The sequence below is a fragment of the Pseudopipra pipra genome, chromosome 6 (genome assembly GCF_036250125.1).
Source record: "Pseudopipra pipra isolate bDixPip1 chromosome 6, bDixPip1.hap1, whole genome shotgun sequence".
NCBI classification, from domain to species: domain Eukaryota; kingdom Metazoa; phylum Chordata; class Aves; order Passeriformes; family Pipridae; genus Pseudopipra; species Pseudopipra pipra.
This window is the reverse complement of record NC_087554.1, coordinates 34,178,566-34,203,402: the sequence shown is the minus strand read 5'-3', so window position 1 is coordinate 34,203,402 and position 24,837 is coordinate 34,178,566. Positions and strand designations below refer to the sequence as shown.

Genomic DNA, 24,837 nt, shown 5'->3' with positions numbered 1-24,837 from the left:
AATACCCATTTTAACAGCACTTTTTATATTTTATTTATTCTTAAAAGTCAGTCATTCAGAAAATATGCAACTTTCTCCGTACACAACTCAACGTCTTCCTAAATTCAGTTTGTTCTGTAATAAAAGTTGTGTTACAATATTCATGTTGATTCTGCACATAAATAACTTGTACGATCTGTTCCGTTTACAAAACAAAAATAAAAATAGACCCCAAAACAAATATTCACATTCCTTTTATATATTGTATTGAAGTCCTGATGAAACTAATTCTAAAAAGAAAGCATTTGCCCTCGTGGAAATCTGGTAAATCCTGTGAAACTATAATGAAAAGCAGTCACACTTAGCTCTGAAAAGGGCAAATTGTCCCTATTTATCCTATGCTTTTCCTTAATCACTTTAATAAATTTACACTTTGAATTTATTCAGAGGGGTGTGGGGGAATGGAGAAACAAACCTTATTTCTTTTAACACAGGTTGTCCAGAAGGTGAACTGTATGGATTAGAAAGCAGCAGTGATGCACAGAATTGATCATAATCAAATCTCACTACATTTGCCTTGTCATGAGGAAAAACAAAATTTAACCAAGATTACTTTAACATAGGTCATCCCATTATGAGCATACTCTCTCTCACCTATATATTCATGTGTATGTAAGCATTTCTATAAATATGCCCCTTTTTTTGTTACTACAACAATATATAAATCATCAGGTTGGGGCTATCTCTGAGTTTATTCCCCAGGAATCTTTTCATCTATCATCTATAAACAACTTTAAGTTAAAAGATAGGACAGATAATTGGAAAATAGTATTACATTGAAGTTGTCTGGCTGAAAATGTATCATTTTTTATGAAGCTTACCTCCAGTCTTGGGTTGGTTTTGTTTTGTTTTACCATTTGTCTGTTTTCCACTTTTTGGTTTTGGATTGTTTTAATATATAGATCAACCTTGCTCTTTTAGAGGTCTAAAAGTGGATAGCGTGGAGATCAGATTGACTACTAATTTTTGGTGTCTTTTAACATACCCTGTCAGCTGAGCCATTAGAGTTCAGCCATTACAGCAGACCTCTCAGAAGATACATGCATGCCTGAGAGTAGTAACAAAGATAAGCAAGTACTAAAAATCTGAAAAGCTTCATCAAGACTGCAGTGGAGATAAAGTCATTTCTGCCAAAACATTCCTTTTGGTTATCAGATATTGAAATTACCTGTTTCTTTGATTTCTTATACTACTTTTCTTTCCTTAACTGAAAAATAATCATTGACACTCCAGAAAATTTGTTGAAGAATTTTTTTGTTGGCTGTTGGGGCAGTTTTGGACAGAGAACAAAGTTTTCATAAGTTTCAATGTTTCTGCTATAAAAATCAAACTGAAATGTCTGCTTCAGTCCAGCTGAGAATATATCAATTATTTGGGTGAACTTGAAATTTTGTCTTTCATGTCATTTTTAGTAAAGCAATAACTGCAGTCCTGCAATGCTCTGTGTTCAGTGTGGATAGCTGTTGTGACTGGAGAATCATATCTCCTCCTCCACTCTTTTATAGTACTTCATTAGAGTTGAGGAAGTGTAACCACATTCCAACTTGTTAAAAGAAAAGGGAGAGAGGTGTGAGGGATGCCATTTCATTCTGAAATATGCTTCAGCAAACTAAAATAAAAAATTTCTTCTTCAAAAATCTCAAGTGTTTCATCAGATCAAAAATGACTAAATTTTAATGTTGCTATATCAAAACATAGTTGAGTTTTTTTGTTGTGGTAACCCCTGCATTTTAAGTCAAATGTCAAATCAAATGTTACAGCTTGAGTTTCTAGATTTTACTAAGCTAAATAGTGAGTGGTACATTCTGCATTGCTTTTCTGGTGTCCAAACAGTTGGGAATAACACCTGGAAAAGTAACTCCCTGGGACCAAGCTGAGTTTTGAGAGCATTACAACAGAGTTTTGTTAGAAAAAGTACCACCTGAGAGATCCACCTGAGATCACCAAGTCACTGATAACTAACTATAAAGAGGCATCTAATGGAATCTCTGACTTCTTAGTCAGAAAGACCAATAATCCTCAGATGTGATTAGTAATTGCAATTTTTTTTTAGGTCTGAAAGCATCTTTTTTTCTTCTGTCAAATTTCTGGAAGTGCAGTACAAAGAAGCATTCATTACCTACTGTTAAATCTGATTCTGACAAGTCATGCATTGCACATATAGTTAATGATCAACTATTATTTAGTAATTCTGTATCATTTTGTTTGTATCTCATCCCATTTCTGGTATTGATGCCAAATTGTGATATAGAAGACAAATACACTTGCTGATCAATAAGTAAAATATGTGCTGATATAATCAAAAAGGCATAAGAACAGAGGATCCATTAAGTACAGATCATAATGTATGCCAGAAATTAAAATAACTGTGAGATGCTTTATTGTCATGAGAGATTTCAGTGCATCTCTTTACCTTCCATTCACATAAGGGAACCATGAATGAGATGGAATGCTTTAAAACAGGGGAAAATCTGAAATAGTAAAGAAGATTATATATCGAGAAAAGAGATATTTTTGTCCATTCATATTTTTTCTTCTTTTTGAACTATTCCAAAAATTCCCTTGTCATCATGCTGGTCACCTTGCTTTTTCACGTTGCATCCTGTGAGCTGTGAGTTGACTGTCTTTGCTTTAATGGCCAGAGCATTATTTATGAGGTACATTTTCTTCAATTGTATTTGGAAGGTCCCTATCATACAGTCCAATGCCTGCAACTCCTGATTGAATGGTCAATATTTCTTTATTTGTGTATGTTTTAGTGAGGTAATGGAAACCATTTTGCCCTCCACATGTTGTGAAAAAATACCACGTTGTATAAACAGCGCTGTGTAATACATGTGTGTGTGTGCACAACATCCTTAATGTTTATTTACTATTTTTTAAAGATACCATCTACTTTAATAGTTTTATTTTAAACCCATAAAGACAGGGAATTATTGGAGTTATTTGCCTATCCTTAGTATAGTCATTGAATTATTATATCTAGGCACAAAGTGGCAAGTAAAGATTTTTAGTCTGATCTCTGAATTTCTTTATATCTGTGTTTGTCAAACCCTTAACAATACCCCAAGTCCAGGGGCTGGGAGGCTGTGGTTAATTTAGACTAATGCACAACAAAGCTTTTACAGTAGTGCTATTTCTTTTATTGCATTGTAGTGGAATTATATTTTTAAACCAGGCAAACTATTGATGCTTTTATTGAATGGAATAATTTAATATACAAATATTTTAGTCTGTTGACATTTCATCATCGAATAACAGTAAACATAATACACATTTCCTATAAGACCATTCTTGAGCACCAAATATTTACCCCTCGCTTACTCTGAAGGTGGTATTGGTGGATGAGAGACTGGGCATGAGCTTGCAATGTGCACTTGCAGCCCAGAAACCAGTTGTATCCTGGGCTGCATCTAAAGCAGTGTGGCCAGCAGGTTGTGGGAGGGGATTCTGCCCCCCTAAGCCACTCTGGTGAGACCCCACCTGGAGTGCCACATTCAGCTCTGTCCCCAACACAAGAGGGACACGGACCTGTTGGAGCAACTCCAGAGAAGGGTCACCAAGATGATTAGAGGGATGGATCACCTCTCCTATGAGGAAAGGCTGAGAGAATTGGGATTGTTCATCCTGGAAAAGAGAAGGCTTTGGGGTGATCTAATTGCAGCCTTCCAGTACCTGAGAGGAGCCTACAGGAAAGATGGAGGGTGACTATTGAGCATGTAGTTGACAGGACAAGGAGGAATGGATTCAAACTGAAAAAGTAGGCTTAGATTAGATATTAGGGAGTTCTTTACTGTGAGGGTGGTGAGGCACTGGAACAGATTGCCCAGAGATCTTGTGAATGCCCCATTCTTGGAAGTGTTCAAGGCCAGGTTGCATGGGGCTTTGAGCAACCTGGTCTAGTGAGAAGTGTCCCTGCACATGGCAGGGGGGTTGAACTGGATGACCTTTAAGGTCCCTTCCAACCTAAACCATTCTATGATTCTATGATTGTAATAACTACTCTATGGGCAAAACATGAAAAAAAATGTTTAAAGTGATCTTGTAAACATAGAGTAATAAGTCTGAAATATCCCCAAACAAATTTGGTCTCTACTTCCAAATTCATTGTTTTCATTTTAGTAATGAAAAAACCTAAACTATCAAGCTTCCCTCCCTGACAATCTGTTAAAATTATTTATTAGAATCTAATAAGTATAGAATGGTAGAAATGTAAAATTTAAAGTTAAGTATTTAATTTATCTATAAGTTAGTCCAACATGATAATTACTGATTTTTTCAGATTCATCTGGAAACATAGGATTTACAAAAGGTAAAGGATTTTCAAAGGTGTTTTAATGTTAAAAATAAAAATATTTATTGTCAATTGAGAGCTTCATATTTAAATTCACCCTTCTGATAATAAACTAAAATTGTTGAGTTTGTTTCTCTTGGATTTTGGAAAAATCCTAAGAATATGTAATATCCTAAGAATATGTAATATTTCACTAAGCTCTGGATACAAAATCAGGATAGATGGTTGCTGGCTCCTTACATAACTTATCTTAGACCATTTATATTTCTGAAATTTTGTGAACATTTAGGTGCCATTATTTGGTATCTCTTTATTTATTGTCAGTCTGTTGCAAGTTTGTTGGCAAGTACCAGTTAATGCTGAATGAGGACAATGGCTTAACTCTCTGCTTTTCTAACATCGTGCATTTTGGATTTTTATTCTAATTTTTGTCCAAATATTTCACACCACACCTCTGCTTCATATATCCTTCTACATTTTCTAAAGACTAAATCTACCATGACAGTGTGTCATTTTCATCTCTCATGCTTCTTATTTTTTTAATTATTCCAAAAACAGTGTAATGAAAAGGATTCTTGCTAAAAGCAGCATCTGGAAGTAGATAGAGGTGGTTCTTTCTTCACACTTTGAATCTAATATCTGACACTTTATGGCTCATCCTTACAATAAATATTTTTTTTCTCTAAGTGGCTGGACAGATAAGACAAAGGAATTGAGTGTATACTTTCTTCTGGAATAGTTGCCGTCTTTTTTTCTCATTCAGTTGGTAGGTGACTGTAAAGAAAATTACCACTGTGTGTGTCTCTGTAATTCAGTTTTAGATATGCTGAAGCATAAATTCATTTGCTGTACAAACACAAAGTTAAGAACTGTAATAAAGTGTGTGCATAAAATGGGGGTTTTGCTGTCACATTTGATTCAGTTGCTATTGCTTTGTTCTGTTTTACTGTTAAGTTTAGCTCTATTTGTAAGCAAAAAATGTTCAGCCCATTTTTACTGCAGGCAAGTTTGTGGTAAGCGGTGTACTCCACCTGTCACCTTTAACTCTGCCAGGAAGTTGGTTTACAAGCACAACTTCTCCACTGAGAATTTTGTGCCTTCACTTACCATTAGATTTGTTGTGTGCTTTATGAACTGTAGCATCCACACTGATTCTGCTTCACCAGGTGGGTCAGGGGTGATGAGATGGTCACCTGGTCCCAGGAACCTTTTATGAGCTATATACATTACAACCAGAACCCTAAGAAGAATCCATAAATTAAATTTAAAAAAATGGGGTGGGATGGAGGGTGTGACTGGCATAGGTATTGCTTACAGATAATAAAATATTTTTCTCCTTAAAAACTGGGACAGGGAATTAGTAATGGAGCTAATACTCAGAATTCTGAGGTTTTGTGGTTGTTTCATTTCTTTCAGTGTATCTTTGATTGTTCACTTTGCTTTAGGCTTGAACATTAGACAGGAGCTATGTCTTTAGGCAAATAAATATGATTCAGATTCATATTGCTCATTTGAAAAGGAGATTTCCTTTTAATCTTACCTTTTTTTAAACACTTTATTTTCCTGCTTTCTGGATAACTTTAGTATCTTTTTTTATAAATACAGGTTATATTATGCAGATATTTGTCTTTGTTCGTCAGGTAGGGAAAAACATTTGGGTCTGTGTTTAATTTTGTTAGCAGTGGTGATACCATTTCAAATGGCTTGAGAGAGCATTTTGTGTTACTAGGCTTTTGTACTACATTTAGAAATGTGTAAGGTTTTCTCACTGTGTCTAGTCCCCAGCTGTGATAAACACTGTGTCTTCTAACCTGTTTATTGAACTCACCAAGTGTGATTTTAAAATCATTTCAAGTGTTTTGATCCCACTACCCTCACTGGAAGTTTTTTCTAGACCCAGCACATTGGTCTCCCTGGTGGATGGAGGACAATTACACCTCTCCTCAGCCTTTGCTCTCCTAGACTGGAAAGACCAAACTCATCTAGTTGGTCTATGAACAACTAACTGTTCTTTTTGCTGGACATTGCAGTAGCCTTGCTCCATATCTAGCGGTTATATGTCTTTCTTGAATGACCTGTCTATGGTTTCCAGATGAGGACTAAGCAAGTATTTAGGGGAATACAGTATTTCTAGATTTTTAGTGAAAATCTCTCTCTTCATCTCAGGATTATTTTACCCTTTCCTTAGCTGCATCACTTTGTGTCCCTTTACTGATCAGCTGTTAGAGAGATTGATTCCTTTTTCCTCTGGTAAAGCAAAGGGAAATATAATTTCTTTATCGCAGGCTTTATGTGTAGGTTTTGAAATGAACTGTAGCAATATGTTGGGCATGTTACTGTTAAACTGCAGATCTTGTACAAAAGTCAGAATAGTTACCTGCAGTAAAAAAGTAGATAACTTAAACAATGACTAATAAATGTTTGGTTTAGTTTCTGGATCTTTACTGTTTAAGACAACAAATGTTCTTAGATTGGTTGTGGCTGCCAGACAGAGATATCAAAAAGTTAAAACTTTACTTGCACCACATCTGCTCTTTTATTAGATTTTTTTTTTAATTTAGATTTATTATACTTTTTTATTAGACACAGGGAAGAATAACCCATGGACCAGCACAGGCTGAGGACCTACCTGCTGGAAAGCAGCTCTGAAGGGCCTGGGGATCCTGGTGAACAACAAGCTGTCCATGAGCCAGCAGTGTGCCCTTGTGGCCAAGAAGGCCATTGGGGTGCCTTAGGAAGAGCACTGCCATCAGGCTGAGGGAGGTGATCCTGCCCCTCTGCTGAGCCCTAGTGAGGTGCATCTGGAGTGCTGTGTCCAGTTCTGGGCTTCTCAGAGCAAGAGAGACATGGAGCTCCTGGAGCGAGTCCAGCAGATGGCCACAAAGATGATTAAGGCACTCTTAATGAGATGATTAAGGGAGCACCTCTCTTATGAGGAAAGGCTGAGGGAGCTGGACCTGTTCAGCTCAAGAAGAGAAGGCTGAGAGGGATCAATGTCTCTAAGTATGTGAAGGGAGGATGTCAGGAGGTTGGAGTCAGGCTTTTAGTTGTGCTGAGCAACAGGACAAGAGGCAACAGATAGAAACTGATGCACAGGAAGTTCCACCTGAATATGAGGAAGAACTTCTTTACTGTGCAGTAAAGAAGAACAGGAACAGGTTGCCCAGAGAGGTTGTGGAGTCTTCCTCACTGGAGATATTCAAGAACCTGCTGGATGCAATCCTGTGCAATGTCCTCTAGGATGACCCTTCTTGAGATGGGAGATTGGATCAGATGGCCCACTGTGACCCCTTCCAACCTTACCCATTCTGTGATTTATTTTTTTTTTAATTGTGTATTTACACAGTAGCAATCCAAATATAGTATCTGGTTTGGGTTTGGGTTTTTTTCGTTTTCTAAAAAGTGGAATGCACTTTGGTTTCCTCTAACATAAATATTAGAGAATCTCACAACTTCTGCAGTATATAAGTAAGATATTCTGCAAGTGCACAATTTTCCTTAAATGCCCATGGGGGAAAAAAATCTATCAGGTTTTATTCACAGTTTTTTATAGTCATGGGACAGACTTTTCTGCAAAGTAAACCAATCTGAAAGCATTCGGATTATTTTACCCACACTGATGACATGTTTCTGCTTATGTTACCTCACAGCATGTCACAAGACATCACTACATGCTACTGAGTTATATTTCATTTATTCCAGAATCTCATCAAATCACTTCAGTATAAGTATATAAAAAATTAAAAAATCACTCAGTACCGCAAAGCTCTTTAAAGTTAGATTTCCATAAATTTGCACAGTACTAAATATTGGCAGTGTTAATCAAATGAGATCAAGTAAGTACATTAAAGTGGAAACATTACTTAAGCAAATAGAAGCTGTTCTATACTGTTCTATAACATTTCTATCTTTTTTAATGTGGTCTGACTTGATTTTTTTTTAATTAAATAATGCTTCAAAAGTGCCTGTAGGTAAACAAGAAATCATAAATTAATTCTTAATTCTTATTTTTGCTGGTTCAGCTGGAATTAAAGTTCTCCTAATCTCCTGAATTTACCGTTTTTCTGCTGTTGCCATAGTGAAATCAGGTAGAGCAGGCAAAGCTGTACTTTTTCTTCTCTTTGAACTTAACTAAAAATAATGCTTAATCTATTGGTATGGCTTTAGAAATAGCTTTTAAAAATGTTAATGTGGATTTAGCAGCTGTGGAACTGAGAGATATTCTGGTCTCAAACTGGAAGTCCTTTTTACCCTCAGCAAAAATGCAGTACCTTTGCAAGTTTTCCTTTAGCAGTTCATCCTGGTGCTTTAGGCCTAGGGATCTTGAAGGAAAAAAAATGGATATGCCTGCATCGATTTATACGTCTTGCTGTCAGGTACTTCTGAGCAGGGAAGGAGTTTGGTAAGCTGGTTTTTGTGACTGGGCAGCTTGTTTTTGTAACCAGGGCAGAACATACCATACTATTTCAAGTGGTAGTCAGTTTGCCTCTCTGTAACCTGATGGAAATAGCTTTGTCACTGGGGAATTCTGCATAGCAGACTTGGTACTGAAAAGGTCCAAATCCCACTGAGGATTCATCTCATTCTTCAGGAAGATGATACCAGACTTAGGTGTATTTGTATGTAGTATGTAATTGAGGTGTAGTAGTCTGTTGTATACATGCCTACCTCCAAGTCAATTCACTTACTTCAAACTGTGTCAAAGTTACTTCGAGTGTAGAAATATTGATTTGTAAAAAGGGTGATACCTCAAAGATACAGAAAGACACTTTGAAATCTTTGGCAAAAGTCAGTAGTTGGTATGGAGATATCCTAGAAGTAGAAGGAAATAGTTGAAATTGCTTAAGTGTTCACTGACTGTTTAATGAGGCGTAGATGTTCTCTCTTCCGTCTTACTTATTGGCTGTATTTTCCTCTTTTTTGAGTGTGTTTTTGGGGTTTAATTAGGGAGTGGGGTTATGCCTTCCAGCTAACGATGGTCTTAGCTTGACCAGACAGGAAGATCCCGCAACTCCCCCCCTTTATTGCAAGAGTGCTATAAACTGAGGGGACTGACAAGAAAAATATCTTAAGTATCTTTTATTGTCTATATTGGTCTTCCATTACTTGGTTCAAGTTGAAGGTGTCATTCACATCTTCAACATATTTAGTGTTCAGTGCTGAGGTTGGAGCAGATGGAAACCTTATGTCAGCACCTCTCCTTAAGCTGCATTATGGCTTTTCCTGTCAAGTGGATTTCTGTGAGAGACAGCTTTCTTGAGAGGTTTCTGTCAGAGTACAGCAACCATGGAATTTAGGAACCATTTTTAACCACCTTTCTTCATTACATTTTGAATGCGTGGCGTGCTATGACATTGCAATCACAAATACAGGGAGAATACTAGAAAATAAGCACTTTAAATAAAAAAAATAAAAAAAATAAAAAAACAACTCCTTGCAATTTTTGGCTGATAAGGGAAAGGGAAAGACAGCTGCTTACAACAGATACTAATCTTATCAGTTAATGTACTTACTCTGAGCTTTTAGGCAGTGTAAGAACCGAAAAACAACAAAGTGGCTGTGCTCAAGTGGAAGTTAACCAAGTCTCAGAAGGTTTAGTACAACTGGTTGTTCATGATGTTCCAAGCTGGTTACTTAAATTTAATTTGTCTTTGGAGGGAAAAGTTGTGTTTATTTTTCTTCTTGTTGTTGCTTTTATTTTCTGTTAGTTTTGCTTTTGTCTTAAAGAGGTCAGGAATTGAACAGGAATAGCAGCTCAATAACTCACACTTTTTCTGTTTTGTTTAAAATGAGACTGCTAGTGCTGTTTGTGATGCCCTTGGAAGGCTGTCAGTCAACAATGTTCCTTTATCTAGCAATCTAGCAATTGCAGGACAAAGAATTAAAAACAAAAGAAAGAAAGAAAGAAAAAGAAAGAAAGAAAGAAAGAAAGAAAACACAGGAATATGTAGTCCAACTTGTCTTTGACTATTTCCAACATGTAGTTGTATGAGGGAAAATGTTAATACTATGCTATTTTGTCATGTTGCAGACTTCTGCCTCGGGTGTTATCAGACATGGATGGTAATATGTCACTGGCTAACTTGACTAATCTGCTGTTGCTTTTAAACCTTCACAAGCAATAGCATTTTCCTCTGATTCTTTCTTTCCCTCCTTCTGGTCTCACTTATGTGGCCATGTACATTTTTATATCTTCCTTTTGAACAGACTTCTGTACCTTGATGGTGATGCCAGAAAGGTTCGGTGTATAGTAAGCAAAGAAAGCCGAAGTTAAATTGTTTCTAGTGTTAGTATGGACATAAATTCTAGTATGGACATAAATTCTAGTGTCAGTATGTAAATAAATCCAAATAGCATTAATTTTTCAGAAAGTGCATGCAGTAGAGCTCTGTGTGCATGTGTGTTTTTGTGTTTGTAAGTAATGGAGACAGAAGGCAAAAAAGGGAAATAGATTTCTTTGCACATCCCCAGTTATGCACTTATTTCACCCACTAATAAATGAATGGTTCTACACATTGCCTTGGTTGTCTCCTAAAGTCTCTGGAACAGTCTCCAGCTTTCACCATGTGAAAATATCTCTTCTGGGAGACTGGATATTTTGCAGGTGAAACTTAAGACTCAAGTATCTCAGGGCACACTCCTTTTCTAAATAACAACTAAACCCCAAGTTATTTTCAAATATGAAGTGGGGCAGGACCAACTCAGATTGAACAGACACTGGGTATATGAATCAAATTGAGAGACAAGGTAAAGAGCCTCAGACGTTAGAAATAAGTGAGTGCCAGGTACAAGTAAAGTTTGCCAGTGAATTACAAAGGCAACAGGAATATTCAAGGTCAGAGGAAGTGTTTACTTTCGTTCTGGGTGGGCACCAGGTTCCACAGTAATAGGCAGCAGACATATCACTTCCTTTTTCAACTGTTCCCTGCTTAATACGGATAGGTGACTTACATTTTGAGAGAGAGTAAATTTAAGTATAACATCACACGTAAAATGTCAATTATACACAATAGTGTGTTTGGTAGTTAACTGCTAAGCAACATTGTGTGGAGATACTCAGTGTGATTTACTATCCAGTCTTGGACTAATTCCCTGGTCTGGAAAGTTGGAAGCACAGATGAGCTGTCCTTCATTTGTTAATCATCTGTTACATTGGGGTTTTTTATTGTATATTTGTGTGTAAGGATTTTGAGATACAGAATTGTCTAGTAATTCATTAAAATTGAGATAGATTTAATGCTGGCTCCAAGATTTATACTCAGCAAATGGTAAGCACACAGATATCTAGTGCCTTTATCGACATTTTTGCTATCAAAATTTGCTGAACAACTTTTCTGATTAGTTTGGCTCTGTTTTGCAATAATTATTAAACAAACATCGATTGCTGTGAGAGCAGTTCTGCCTCCTTTGTTAAATGCACTTTTGACATATCCTGTCTTTCCAGCGAGCACTGACACCAGATAAACAGCTACACAGAAAGAAAGGATTGCTGCAAACCATGAGGCACTCACAGATTATTCAGATATCATCTTGCACTGGCCTTAGGATGGCCTGTTACTTCCAGCCCTAAAAATAAACAACTCTTAATCACCTAGTGGCAACATAGTTGACCAGCAGTTGTGGCTGCCTGGACTTCAATCTGACAGTACTCAAAAGCCTTTCTTATGTTTTCTGTCACCCAGGATAAGAGGTAGTTTTCAGCCAAGCATTCCTTTGGGAAGGCTGCTGTGAGTTTAACAAAATGTTTGAAATAACCTCAGTAACTCCTCAACACTGATCCACAACTTCAAATGTGCGGAATCAAACAATAGCAGCCTTGCATTGGCAGTCTCTAGAGAGAGAACTAATGACATAAGGTTTTCTAAGGGAGACTAAATAAGTAAGTACCTCAGGAAGCACCATTCCTTGCCTGGATTTAATCAGAAAGCAATGCTTTCAGCAACAATATGTGGAATAGTTCTGCAATGCAAGCAACCATCTTTCTTCCCTGTTTTTTCAAAAGACAGAAACATTCTTGGCAGTGTCTTAACCGGTAAATACAAGTAACACACACAACTTAAAATAGAAGCAGCGTAGCTTTAGTAAGCTAGTCCTCAAATTGCCTGTTTTAAGATGAAAGTGTTGCTGCTTTGAACAGGAGCACATTAGTGGACTTGTAAAACACTGGACAATAAAACAATGTTCTAGCCCTGTATTATGAAAGACGAATATGTATAATACAGAATAGAATATTAGACTTTCTCCATCAGAATGGAATTTATGAAGCTTCTGAAAAAGAAGATGTAGAACATTTTTCTTATATTGTGCCTGTCAGATTTGGGATTTTTTTTGATTGAGCTTCTTTTGGTTAGTTATGACCATCATCCAGGCTGCCTGAAGTCACTTTGCCCTGTATTGAGATGGTTAACTGATGTAGAATCTTTGTATTTCTAGGAATCTTGGACCTATCTCCAAAGTAACAAGTAAGGTACAGGAACACTGCCTGTCATCTCTTTTAGAAGGATACAAGAATTATTTTCCCAGGCAGCCAAAATGCATTGTTTTCCAAGATGTATACTGAAGTGATCCCATCTAAAACCAGAAGAAGCCAACAGTGTGCACTTAAACTGAGAAGACGAACCACATCCTGGGCTGCATCCAAAGCAGTGTGGCCAGCAGGGTGAGGGAGGGCATTCTACCCCTCTACTCTGCCCTTGTAAGATCCCCCCTGGAGTACTGCATCCAGCTCTGGGACCCCTAGCACAAGAGAGATGTGAACCTGTTAGAGCAAGTCCAGAGGAGGGCCAGGAAGATGAACAGAGGGATGGAGCACCTCTTCTATGAGGGCAGCTTGAGACAGCTGGGGTTGTTAAGCTTGGAGAAGAGAAGGCTCTGGGGAGACTTCATTACAGCCTTCCAGTATCTAAAAGGAGGTTATAAAAAGGAGAGAGAGGGACTTTTTGTGCAGGTAGATAGTGACAGGACAAGGGGCACCAGTTTTAAACTGAAAGAGGGAATGTTTAGATGAGATGTTAGGAAGAAATTCTTTATTCAGAGGGTGGTGAGGCATTGGAACAGGTTGCCTAGAGAGGTTGTGGATGCCCCAACCCTGGAAGTGTTCAAGGCCAGGTTGGACGGGGCCCTGAGCAACCTGATTTAGTGGTTGGCATCCCTGCCCACAGCAGGGGGCTTGGAACTAGATGATTTTTAAGATCCCTTCCAACCCAAATCATTCTATGATTCTTAAGATAAAACTTTGGCCATTATTTCCATGAAACAGTCCAGCAGTATGAGTATCAACAATTTCTTTTCTGAAATGTTGATGTGAGTTAATTAATCATGTTGATTTTAAGTACATCAACCCAATTCTGCAGTGCAGGCATAGGGTCACCTTATAGTCTGTCTTCACAGCACAAATTCTTACAATCTGATGTACAAAGAATGCATCACCTGATTTTGAACATGCTGAGACTGGAAGTAAAAAAGTGTTTTACGTTAAGTACTCACAAGCACTTTGAGAGTTGAGCATCTGGAATACTGCTAACAGACAACAGAATATTTCAGTAGAAGTTAGGACATGAACCAACAAATCCTGAGAGATTCAAAGTTCACTAAAGACTCTCTTCTCTTAATGAAAAGCTGCTTTGAGCCAGTATGTGTTTTATTTCTCACTCACTGCATCAGTCTTCACTTAGAAAGCCTTGATCCTTGTAAATCGCTGCAACCTTGATGTTATTTAATCATAGTTTTTAGATGTTAATTTCCATGAGAACTGTATTAAAAAAAAAGCCTAACTTGTCATTGAGGATTATAAAAATCCTTTCTTTGCCTGGAGAACAGTACTCAGATCTGAATGAATAAGTGCAAGTGAAGAATGTGTTTCGACAGTTTGTTTATTAAAAATGTATTATGCAGCTAAAAGTTATATTGTATTTATAATATTTTAATGACAGTGACTTGCAGAGTTTCTGGTGCAGTCTATTAATATGCATTTAAAAACCGTGCTATGCAAAATTCTGAAATATTTTAAATGCTCCCTTATGTCCACATAAATATCACTTGATTTGTTTTTATTTCTCCAAATGCCAAAAGCAATTAAATCATATTATAAGTCTGATGAAATGCTGCTATTTGATTGAAGCCTTAACAGTCTCATTGCAGAGATAAAAAGACAGCTAGTGTAAGGAAAAGCTCATTAAGATTTAATCATATCCAAGTGAGGTGTAACTATAGAGAGAGAGACCTGATATTTGTTTCCATCCACTTTTTTTTTCCTGACAACTCTAACTTCCACATCAACAGCATGTAACATCAGTATCTGGCATTCATGGAAATGCCTACGTTTCTCAGCCCAAAAGAAATTCCCACTTTTGAGTCACAACCTCCTTGGAAATGGGAGTATCATAGAATATTAATAGACTTTGATTTTTTTCCTTGTCTTCAGTAAAAACAAGACTTCCCCCAACTACTGTAGTAACATCAAAGCTTAAAGCAGATTAGGTTTTACTTGCTTAATTTTACCTTAAGCAGCATAAACTGGATGCCTGGATCCTTGAAACGTATTACGCTGCTAAATTCTGTGTGTGAGGCTTGATCTAGTGCTTGTTAGTACCATGGACAATTTTTGAATTATCTTAAAAAGTATATTATCAGAACTTAGTAAACTTTCTTGAACCACATTTGCAAGGAAATTTATTTTTATGCAGTTGCTACTGCAGGAAGGCAGTGTTAAGTATCTTAAGGGAGTTGGGCACAAAAATAAAGCAAAAACTGTAATTCAGTTACTTGATTTTAATAAGTACTGGGGGCTTTTTTTCCTTTCTTTCAACCAGATTTGGTGAAGTTAGAGTAATACAGTGCTGTGTGTGTGTCACTGGGTTGCAAAAGCGTGTGGCAGGTTTGAAAACTGACAGGGATAATAAAGCCCCACCATTACCTTTAAATTGCGTCGAGAGTTTTTAAAATGCACTGTCTTCATACACAAGTACCTTTATTCAATTTTAGAACTCTGTATAAATGAACAGTAGAAAAAATATCTTGTTGTAAACTATTCTGAATTAGGATTTTAGTAGGTGTTTAAGTGGAAAATTTCATGCTAATCGAGATAAGTTTCTGAGCAGTGGCTGATAAATGTTTGCCAACATATATAATGCTGTGTCATCAGCAGTAGTAAACTAGTCTAGACGTAAGGAAGTTGGCTCACTGATGCCAATTGACCTGACTTGAAAATGTGGTCTGTGGTTGTTGCCCACAAGCCTAGTTCTGCCAATTTCTAAATTTCCTCCACTAGCACAAATGAGACTTCTACAAGTACACTAAAATAAAGTTGAGAGTCCTTAAACAGTAAATGTATTAGATATTATAGGAGGGGTTAATTTTTTTATCTTCAGGGTTTATTAGTACTACAAGTAAAACCTGTTTACTCACAGCTGTGATTCTGAAGAACCATGTTAAATTGACTTAGAATGTAATAATTAATTTGTGAACTTTTGTAACTCCCCTTCCCCAGGAAATAAATGGTGATGTGCAAATGGTAATGCTCTTATTTGCTTCATATTTAAAAAGAAAATCAAGAAAACAAAGCCAGGTTTTTAGCTGACATTGAAAAGTGAGGGAGACCAGAATGCAGTCCTTCAAAGACACATTCAGTTCTGACCTTCGTAATTAAAGTCACCAACCAGGTAGACTGTTATGCTTTCATAACATTAATACCTGGCTAAATCTGTTTGATAAAATATTTGTTTAAATGCATGCATATTAGAAATAATAATTTATATGCCAGCATTTTATTATGAGAGTCTCTTGGAATTCAAATTATTTACATTATGCTGAGATGCGTAAAACCCATCTGTAACAAATAGACTAAGTGAGATGAACATTTGTATAAAAACAATTGCAAGTTGTTTTACATTTCTTTTCAGTATCAAGCAGTGTGTTGAAAATGCATTTTTTATAAAACCACATGCAAGGCTTTTTGATGGTGAAAAAATGGCCTCACAATAGCCACATGTTTAGGCAAATCCTTAGAAGCTAGTATGGACCCCACACAGACATTCCAGAAGAAAAGACATTACTATAAAGTAGTTTTTCTCAAAGTGAAGTAGAATATGGGTGAGCCTACTAGGCCACTTTGATAAATAAATAAAAGTTTTCTTTATATTCTAGCACAAAACTGGTTCAACTGGAGGGCAAGTTAAATCCAGATTCGCATTTTACTTAGTTGTTTTCTGTCCCTTTTTTTTTTTTTTTAGTGATTCCTTGTTTGGTTTGTTGTCGTTGGTGGTGGTGCTGGTGGTGTTGGTTTTTCTTAAGACAAATAACCATTTGGCTTTGGGTTATCTGATTTTTACCTTCCTGGCTTTTCAGCATATCTCTGTGAAACTGCTTCCAAGACAAAACCCAGTGTCCCAGGATTATTGACGTACTTCTCTAACTATGGGTCTCTTTTAAAATTTGTGTCATTAAACCAGTACAAGAGTTCCTCTGAACAATCTGAAATTAGTGCAACCCTGACTTATTTAGAGGAAATGGTATGGTCAGATGTAAATTTTATTTAAAGAACTTGTTGAGCCTGCAACTGTATTGAACTGCACTCGAACTGTATTTTACTATCTCCGTCATCTATCTCAAATGCTTTGGTTGATTCTTTGAAAGACACTGTCTTCTGCCTTTAGAGCTTAGACTAAATTTAGTCTTCTATATCAAGCCTAAATCAGACCTAAACTAATTCGCAAGTTTTTGTAATCCTGCTCTGGTCTTGCCATGCCTTGGGGTCATAAACCTCCCTGCCTCCCTTTTGGCACTTCTGGTACTCAGACCCCAAGTACAGCTAAGTTGGCTTTGGCTGCGTTATAGTCACAACTTCTAATGTCAAAACTAGACAATGACTAAACCAGGATTTATATAGTGGTAACTACCTAGTTATTGGTTGATTTTTAGGTAAACTGATGCAACCTGTGTGGACAACTTTCACTTGCTGAAGGAAGCTTGCCTCTGTATTTGCTGTTTATTCTATTTTGGCTGCACGGAATTAACCAAACCTTAGTTACTTGGATTTCTTTTCAGCTTTAAGAAGAAATTCCTTATAAAAGTAAAGTTTTAAAAGCACTAGTTTCACTGAAATAGCTGAATCTACAGTTTTGGATAACATTTGGATACGTTCCTTCACACCTAGGCTTTTCAGATGAAGAACTAAAGAAAGACAAGGGAGGAAAAATAAAAGTTAGGTACATTCTCAAGAATTTATTCAGTTTTTCTGAGCAAGAAGAAAACGCTTAGGAGTCCAGTAGTTTATTACATTCTAAGGTAAATTTTCAGTTTAAGCTTAAACTATCTCCAATGTGTCTTTCATATGAAATAACTTGGCCTATCTTGTGTCTATATTACGATGTAGAACCAATTGGTACATTCAAAGATTTTCTCTCCTCCTTGGAGCTAATGGATGTGTTCCCTTTCCATAGCAATACCAAATGAGCATTCTGTTATTTAAGTTCATTCTCGTGTGGAAACCACAGTTATTCACTAGCTTGTTAAATGTTACAAGTGATGCAAGAAGTCATTTTGTTGCCTGACTATCAATCATCTTGCTGTCATATCCGCACTTTGGAAGGAGTCGAATTAAAAAGGATAGTTCTTACTTTAAGTTACCCTTCCCTACCTCATCCCCTTTCACAAAAAGGTTAAATGTCGTTTCAAATTAAGGCAGCAATAATTAACCAGTGGCATTGTTTGTGATTTGGCAACTCTGGGCGTTAATGAGAAAGAAATTAGCACTTAGCAGCAGGAGTTCCTGATAGTCAGTGGCAAATGCTTAATGTGCCAACAAGTTAATTTTGGTCTTAAGTAGCACACTTAAGTGCTTTTGAACAAAAGTATGATGTGGTTTTTTATGTGATCATACAGGAGTTGTGTGCTATAGAGCTATAATAGAAGGAATGACACAATAGAGTTGGGAAAAGTGCAACCTAGGCAGCACAGGGCAAACAGTTTTGCTATAACACCACAGTCAAAAGCAGGATTGATAGATGTTTTCATGCTAAAGATGTACTTGCTCCTGCCATTAACAATCTACAGATGTTCTTGTATATAAATTTTATTACCAAATTTGGCATTTCTGAACATAATTTTTTAAGTGCCTCAAAAATTGTGTTTAAGCTGAGGTGATTTGCTAGAAAGACATAAATTAGCCTTTTGAGTTGTCTCAAAGTAGTAATTTTATTTAAAATTACAGTTTCAAAAAATAACTTAAGAAATTACTTAAGTAGAGTACCACATGCATTTTACAATGAATGAAGGATTCAGACTGCCACACAGCAAAATGAGCCCTTCAAAACTTGGGTGAGCAGCAGCATAAGGATTTTACCTGGCACACGTGCTCCTAATCAGTAACTACTTACGTACACTTCATAGCTTCTGCCTTGCACAAAGTAGCCCATTAGAAATTTAAGGTCTGCTCCCTATATTCTGGGGATTTTTGCTTTTAAAATAACTTTGGTTAATACATAAGTACATCCCCACCCAATTATCCCATTTCTCTGTTTGCTTGATGTGGGAACAGATACACAGTCTGTGAAATAACAAAAGTAAGGGTCCATCCAGCATCAGCAAACTGCTGTCTCTCACCAGAGGCTGGGAGCATCAGTCCTTGGCCTCATCTGCCATTGGCCCCTTGCTCCTGCTAGGCTATCTGGTCTCCCCAGTACATTGAGGTTCTGCATGTCTTGCCCCCACATGAACTTGAACAAAGGACAATATCCTTAGAGACAGTAGAGGCTGAAGTTGTTGGCCAGCCAGAGAAAAGTTAGGAATTGCGTGCAGGCAGCATTGTCCTTCCACATTAGCCACTTTTTAGTCCGAACTGTATTTATTGCCAAACATGTTAGGATGTGTTATCTAATGTAGCCAGATTTGTCAGAGTTTTAACCTTTCAGCTTTCAAATATCATCTTTCAGTTGCAAATAGCACATTTGCCATTGTGGCCTCAGCTGCACTTAGGGGTTATTTACTCTGCCACTGAACTGTGGCCACTTCAAGGTTGAAGAGTATTAGCCATAGACAATGTTACAATGCTCTGGAGCAGTTTCGGGCAAAAGAATACTATATCTAATTGAAACTGCAGGAGGAAGCCACCGAGGTTTCTTTTTCTTTTGATGCCTATTCCATTAGATAAGCACATCAAATAGAGTTTCCCCCCACTGCTGGAAAGAAACCACCTTCATGAAGCCAGTCTGGCACTACCCATGGCTTTGAGTGCTTGTATTTTCTGCTCAGGGGAAATTTAGGTTACCATGGCTCCTCTCATCACATTTTTATTATAATTAAACATTAACAAAAATTGTCTACCATATTGGTTGAGTCCTGAGCATAGCTTTGCATATAAACCATTACATGACATTCTATTGAACTTTTTCTTGTACAGTCGGTATCTAACAGCTCATCCTGCACTGTTGGTTTTGGCAAGTTCACTACAGCATATAATAAATCAAGGAAGAAAAAGCTTTTTGGCCTAATGTTGTACAGACTGCTGTAATGTTAGACTACAGAAAGCAGTTCTGTTTTTAGACATCCTTTTACTAACCCAACATTCATAATTTATGATTCCACTGTAAAATTCCTGCAACACTACACCAGAAGTAGTGCTGCCCTTTAATTAAGTGCTCTCAGTAGGAAAAACGTGAAACTGATGTGCAAAACATATCACAGTACACAGTGATTGATAGTGATTACTTCTTTATGAACCCAGCCTGAAGGTCTGAACTTCCTGATGGGTAAAATAGTCCATGGGGCTACTTCCTGAGTTTGCCTAGTGGGGATCAGTCAGAGTTAGCAATATCTGAGGAATTCTTGAGGCACGTTTCAGAGACGTTACAGCACAAACTTTCTGTTTCTTCTGAATTGTGCTTTATGTTAATAATTGCCTGAATAATAGCTCATTGTAGAGATTATATTTTAAGGATTCATTGTTATTTTCATGGTATTATCATTTGCATGAACTGAGACATGCTAAAACTCTTGTGTTTTTAATGTCTACACCCCCAAATCTAAAAAAGCCGATTGCATGGGAAGAGACATTTCCATATATATCAAAGTTATTGAATATTATTTAATACATAGCTATTTTTTTGCTGATATGTGCAGAGTGTTCAAAGGAGAAAAAAGACTGATGTGGATTGTTTGAGTCTCTAAATAGCATTTTTATTCATGGAATCAGGTATTATTGACATCTATCAATTGAACATCAGCGGAAATTTGAAAGTTAAGTGGAGGTCAAATACTCTCTCCAATTTTGCAGTGAAATTAACAGATTTACTTGTATTGGAATCACAGAGGTGGGAAATTAAAGTTCCCCTAACACAATCACATAAGTTCTTTTTTCTTTTTTGCTTGATAGATTTGGCCCTGGATTAGTCATCTACTGGTATGGATTTATTGAAGAGCTGGACTGCCATCGTGAGCGTGGTATCCTGCTAAAAGACTGCTTTCCTACTGACATTGTGACTCTGCGACACAGCATGGCTCAACACTGATGTTGGGAGGAAGAGGTAAATCCAGAAGCAATTTTACTTTCCTGCAGTGTAAACTAATGGCAGCATCTGCCCTGAACTTCAGCTGAACTCCTGCTGCCCGCCCTTATGCTACTGCCGCTTTACGCAAACTTATCAAGAGTTTCTGTTTTGCTTCAGACCTCTGTTGCGATCAGCCAAAAAAGACAGACACAACCCACTCACTATCAGCAGTTCTGCCTCTGTCAAACAGCTAGTTTCTAAATACTCTAATCTTTCTTCCTTCCGTATGGTTTCTTCTAGCATTCGAAACAAAGACAAAAATGCATAGGCTGAAAGGTGGAGCTTTCGGTTCTTATCCCCGTTACAGAGTCATCTTTAAAATTAAGTGCTTTTTATGGTTTCACTCACAAGTTTATTCAGTGCTAGTGATGTGACTCAGACACCTATGGTGACAGGGAAATCTGGTAAAGACTGTTGTTTTGGGGCTTAAAACAATATAATGCAAAGCTCATAAAGCCCAAGTGGTAAGACAGGATCATGGCTGTTACAGTAAATAGCCAGATTTTGAGAGAATAATTGGTATATGTGTTTCATCACTATCTCATTGTTAAAATGAACAATGGAATACCAAGTTAACAATTAGAAAATAATCGAAGTTAGGGGATTTTTATGGGGAGTGAAGGTGAAGAGCACAGATTTTATTTTATGTATAAAAACCTGCAAAGTTTGGGGTTAGTTTTTTGGGGTTTTAACAAGTATTTTAATATTTTAATGATTAAGAAATAACTTGTGTTTTGTCTTTTCCTCTCCCCCACCCCTAGGGAATCTCTACCTAGGAATTTTTCTCTTAACTGACTTTAAGGAAGAAATCTGTCTTGACCCCTGTAGGTATTGTAGCATGCAATTTTCTGGCATTCTGAAGTCTGAAAGAACAACATGCAGGAGTTCTCCGTGTGGGTTATTTCTGAAAAAGTTTACCAGAATGGTGTTCAAGAAGAAGAATTTAAAAAAAAAAAAAAGAAGATGAAACAGTGCTTCATGCTGGATCGGTTCCACAAGACAAATAAAATACACAAATGGACAGAAGTTTCCTGTGTACTTGTTTTCTTGTAAGAGTCTTGCTTTTTTTCTTGTTGTAACCACCAAGATCAGAAGTACATTGAGGTGGGTGTTAGCCGTTCTTGAAGTTTTCAGTTCAGTCTCTTCTGTTTCCTCCACATCACCACTCAGGTTTGTGCTCTCAGTTAGATGCTTTTTAATGACAGCGGCTTATTGGGCTTGACAGACTTCAATACTCTTGTCTTTGCTGACTGGTATTCAGGAACAGACAATGTATTTTGAAAAGTCAGTGAGAGTTTTGCCTGTATGCTCATCATGTTCAGATTTTCAGAGAAGCAGAGGTATGGATTCTGTTGTAGAATTAAAGGTGAGAGAACAGTCTCCCTAAAGCACAAGCTGATAACCTTTTCCAGAAGGAAAGGGTCTTTAAAATGTTACAATGCATATACATCACCATTTTTTAGTTGAAGTGATACTTTGTGTGCCTGTATGATTTCAAAAATCATGTGCAGACTTTTTACAGTCTTGACTTGAGTTAAAAAAACATTAATCTTGTTCAGAAATTTGTCAGCTATGCTTTTCAGGTGCATACACAGTGTTTTGATTTTTAATTTTTAATTCTCACCTTAACACTTCCTGATAAGTTTCAGACAGGAATTTATCATTTTGACTAATCTTTCATTTTCAGGAAAAAAACTCTTTGGTCTTCCTGTTCTCTGTCCCTTGCTGCAGAGATAAGCTAGTATAGCTCCATTACAGTGAGTTATTGTTATATAGAGATATTTTCCTGGGTTTGAATGTGTTACAGTGAAAAGATTTATTTAAAAAAAAAAAATTCAAACACCTGTAATTCATTTATGTTCAAATGTTTAAGGTATTGTGCTGATCTTATTTTACCTGACCAGCTTTAAGGATCTTCCCATAAAGATACACAGAAGCTGCATTTAGGGTGTTGCTGCCCCTGGGACTTCTAACTGTGGGTTTGGTTGGTGGAATATGTAAAATTAGGAAGAGAATAAAAAAGAAGAAATAACAGAATATTATCATACTAGAAAATTCAGAAGTAATGGCTGTCTGAGTGAAATGGGTTTTAAAGGCAAACTGAATTTGTTTTAGCTACTGCATATGCTTTCTGTTGTATGAAATAATTTAAATCAGCTTTTACATGATGCGCTAATGCTTCTTTTTCTTTTTGAATAAATTAAATTTATCTGCACAGATGTTGAAAATTCTACTCAACCTCCATCAAAGCTTTGCTTTATTTGTTCTTATGTTAAACAAATTTATGTGGAGACACACAGATAAATCAGGTTAGGCTTATATTTGTTTATTTATTCCTCTACTTAATGCTGTGACATAACAGGTTGGAAAGCAGTACAGCTGTCTTTAATCAAAGCTTTAACCTCACCTTCATATATTGCCCACTTTAGGAATCTTTTTATTAGAATGACGATGAAATAAGCCACAAAAGTGTATGTATTGTACAAATTCCATTGCATGCTATCAAAAAAGCTTTGCCACCACAAAAACTATGCTGTGTCATTATTTAAATGATGAAGACAAAAACATTAAAAAAAATTAGGACTATTTTGTTATTCCTACTTGTGTACTGTATAATCCTTTGGATATTTTCTGTGTTTATCGGATGTAAACATCAACTTTAATATTAAAGAGGAGAGACTGCTCTTTGTGAGATTTTTGTTGGGTTTGTTTTCTTAAACAATCCTGTAGTCATTAGAACCTTAACATTAAAGCCAAATTCAGTTTTATGGGGTATTTTGTTGAGTGTGCTAATGAATTATACCAAGCCAGAAAACAGAAGTGTGCATAAAATTGAATGATATTCTCACTGGCATACACAGACTTGCCAAGCATCTGCTCTTACAGGCACTGTATTAAGGTCTGTTCTGAGCTTTAGGAATTGATGAAATTGTGTCAAACAGGGAAGTAAAACTTCCTTATACAGGAGTAACAGTACAAGAGTGGGTCACACACTCTAGTATAAGAAGAAAGTGGTTTGGGTTTTTTACCATTCCTGTATTCTGGAGACATATTATTACTATCAGTTTAATGATCTTTCCCTAAAGACAGCTCAGAGCAGAATAAAACTTATGATCTAAAGCTGAAGAAAAGGGACCAAATGTCTTACTTCATTACATTAATAGTACTGGTAGTTCATGAATAATGTTCTTCCTGTTTTGTTATATTGGCTCTTTCAAAAAAGTCATACTTTTCTGGTATTTGCTTTTGGATTTCTCCGCCATCTAGGCTACTACAGAAGACTGTTCATGCCTCTTTCAATTTGCCTTTAAATCCTCCCCTTTTAATTTTCCATCTTAGTTCAACCATTTCCCATTTATTTATTGAGTATCCTATTTGCTCACGTGTCCCATTTGAAAATTCTGTCCTGTGTTTTCTACCACCTGCTATTACTACATCTGAAGAGTCCTGTTTCCAGTTCTGTATGCCTTTGAACTGACCAACCATCTCAAGCAATTTTGCTCTTACTCTCATTTAAATAGCAGCCTTAAATGGCAAGGAGACTGCCCTCACATTACCACATGGCTTTGTATTGTGGAAGTATTGTGATGCTCTTCTTCATTCTCTTGGTTTGAAACATAGGTTATTTCTGCAGGCTAGGACTGTTCACTAAGCAAACTAGTGCAGAATAATCACTCACCCTCTATTGAGAGTACAGTTGCACGAAGGACTAAGTTAGGAGTGCATCTGTGCTACTGGAAAGTAGGCATGTGCAATATTAGGAATTTAGCTATCACAGCAGTCTCTTTCATTAAGGACACTTCCTTTCTGTAAGTTCATGCCTTGTATGTGCAGTACTTCAAGGAGATTTGTTGAAGTCAAAGGTTTAGCTTTCCTCCTATGCCAAAATCTACTTGGCTCAGAACGGAAAAGGTGGCTGTCTCCCCATTTTCACATCACAGTTGATCTGGCAAAAGTTTG

At 36.8% G+C, this 24,837-nt stretch overlaps 1 protein-coding gene across 6 annotated transcripts in view; it reads left to right on the top strand.

The window, feature by feature from the left end:
- Positions 1 to 21,903, top strand: part of CDIN1 (CDAN1 interacting nuclease 1) — a 120,379-nt gene extending 98,476 nt beyond the window's left edge. For 4 of the 6 annotated variants that reach the window (XM_064658499.1, XM_064658497.1, XM_064658495.1 and 1 more), the window contains 2 exons: positions 20,703 to 20,853; positions 21,639 to 21,903. In XM_064658499.1, the coding sequence (XP_064514569.1) occupies positions 20,703 to 20,838 (136 nt within the window). In that variant the 3' untranslated portion in view covers positions 20,839 to 20,853; positions 21,639 to 21,903. Of the gene's footprint in view, positions 1 to 17,705; positions 20,679 to 20,702; positions 20,854 to 21,638 lie in introns of those variants that run through there. The other 2 variants (XM_064658496.1, XM_064658498.1) reach the window with 2 other exon arrangements.
- Positions 21,904 to 24,837: the final 2,934 nt, after the last annotated feature.